Source organism: Buceros rhinoceros, unplaced genomic scaffold, assembly GCF_000710305.1.
Source record: "Buceros rhinoceros silvestris isolate BGI_N320 unplaced genomic scaffold, ASM71030v1 scaffold43253, whole genome shotgun sequence".
NCBI classification, from domain to species: Eukaryota; Metazoa; Chordata; class Aves; order Bucerotiformes; family Bucerotidae; genus Buceros; species Buceros rhinoceros.
In genome coordinates, this window is record NW_010405021.1 from 12,499 (window position 1) to 14,202 (window position 1,704).

The 1,704-nt window shown below is 54.7% G+C and overlaps 1 protein-coding gene across 1 annotated transcript in view; it reads left to right on the forward strand.

Moving 5' to 3' along the window:
• LOC104491185 (sulfate transporter-like) overlaps positions 1 to 1,693 on the forward strand; it is a gene marked incomplete at its 3' end in the record, with an annotated part of 3,686 nt that extends 1,993 nt beyond the window's left edge. Inside the window, exons 3-4 of the mRNA XM_010133563.1 lie at positions 1 to 1,127; positions 1,635 to 1,693. The exon at positions 1 to 1,127 is cut by the window's left edge and continues 22 nt beyond it. Coding sequence (XP_010131865.1) covers positions 1 to 1,127; positions 1,635 to 1,693 — 1,186 coding nt within the window. The remainder of the gene's footprint in view (positions 1,128 to 1,634) is intronic.
• Between the last annotated feature and the right edge of the window lie 11 nt (positions 1,694 to 1,704).

The window sequence follows — 1,704 nt, forward strand, 5'->3', positions numbered from 1 at the left end:
ACAATTCTGAGGTTTGTGGGCATATCCCCACTGGTTTCAGGAAACCCACTCTACCAGACATAAACCTGTTTTCCAGCCTGGCAGTTGATGCTCTGCCCATCGCTGTAATTGGCTTTGCCACGACCGTCTCCCTGGCAGAAATCTTTGGCAAAAAGCATGGCTATGCTGTCCGCGCCAACCAAGAGATGATTGCCATTGGCATGTGCAACCTGATCCCTTCTTTCTTCTACTGCTTTGCCAGCTCTGCATCCCTGTCCAAGACTCTACTGAAGGAGTCCACTGGGACCCACACCCAGGTCTCTGGCGTGGTCACCTCCCTGGTGCTGCTGCTAGTGCTGCTGTGGATCTCCCCACTCTTCTACTCACTGCAGACCTCCATCCTGGGTGTGGTCACTATTGTCAACCTGCAGGGGGGCGTGAGGAAGTTCCGTGACACCCCCCGCATGTGGCAGCTCAGCAAGATGGACACGGTGGTGTGGTGGACAACCATGCTGTCCTCCACGCTGATCACCACAGAGATCGGGCTCCTCGTGGGTGTCTGCTTTGCTCTGCTCTGCATCATCTTCCGCACACAGAGACCCAGGGCCACGCTCCTAGCCAGGGTCAGCCAGACAGAAATCTATGAGGACCAGTCCACTTACAAGCAGCTCAGCAGTATTGCCAACATCAAAATCTTCCGCTTTGAGTCATCCCTCTACTATGCCAACAAGGACTATTTCAAGACTGTTCTCTACCAGAAAACTGGGGTAAGTACCATCCTACCGGCTGCTAAGCACCAAAGGGTGGAGGCTAAGGCAAATACAGACACCAGTAACAGCAAGAGCTTTTTTGGCACCGGGTTTGACTGCCTGCAACCTGCCAAGAAAAGGACTGAGAAGACTCCAGCAGATGCCTGCCCTCCCTCAGTAGATATGCACACCGTAATCCTTGACTGCGGGGCAATGCAGTTCATAGATACTGTGGGTCTCTCTGTGCTAAAGGAGACATATCATGACTACAAAGAGATTGGTGTCAAGGTGCTTCTGGCCAACTGCAATCCTTCCGTCCGCCACCGACTCGAGGAGGGAGGCTGGCCTGGCAAGACAGACAGTGGTGGTCAGCTGGCTTTCCACAGCATCCACGATGCAGTGCGGTTTGCTGAGTGGTGCTGCCATGTGCAGCAGGAGGAGAACAAAGAGAATATCATAGAATCATAGAATGGGGGGACCTTTAGAGGTCATCTAGTCCAACCCCCCTGCAGTGAGCAGGGACATCTTCGACTAGAGCAGGTTGGTGAGAGCCCCATCCAACCTGACCCAGAATGGTTCCAGGAATGGGGTTTCTACCACCTCTCTGGGCAACCTGGGCCAGTGTTTTACCACCCTCATTGTAAAAAATTTCTTAATTGTATCTCTCCTGGACCCTGAAGACCTCCTGAACTTCCAGGCACCTTTGTAGACCTCTGTGTGAGGGATGATTTCTGATCCCTCAGAGCATACAAAAAGACTTTGCTGAGCTGTCAGCAGCAGGCGTGGGGCACACGCACCGGGGAAGGCGTGGGTTTCGGGGGAGATCGCAGACAGATGACGGGAGGCATCTCCGGGTCTGCCGTGTCGGTAAAGAGCCTGGATCCCCTGTAACCCCTCTCCTCTCAGGAACGGGCCGAGGTGCCGCGCAGGGCGGCGGGACGCCAGGCTTCCGCCAGCAGCTCCCGGTAACGCGCCT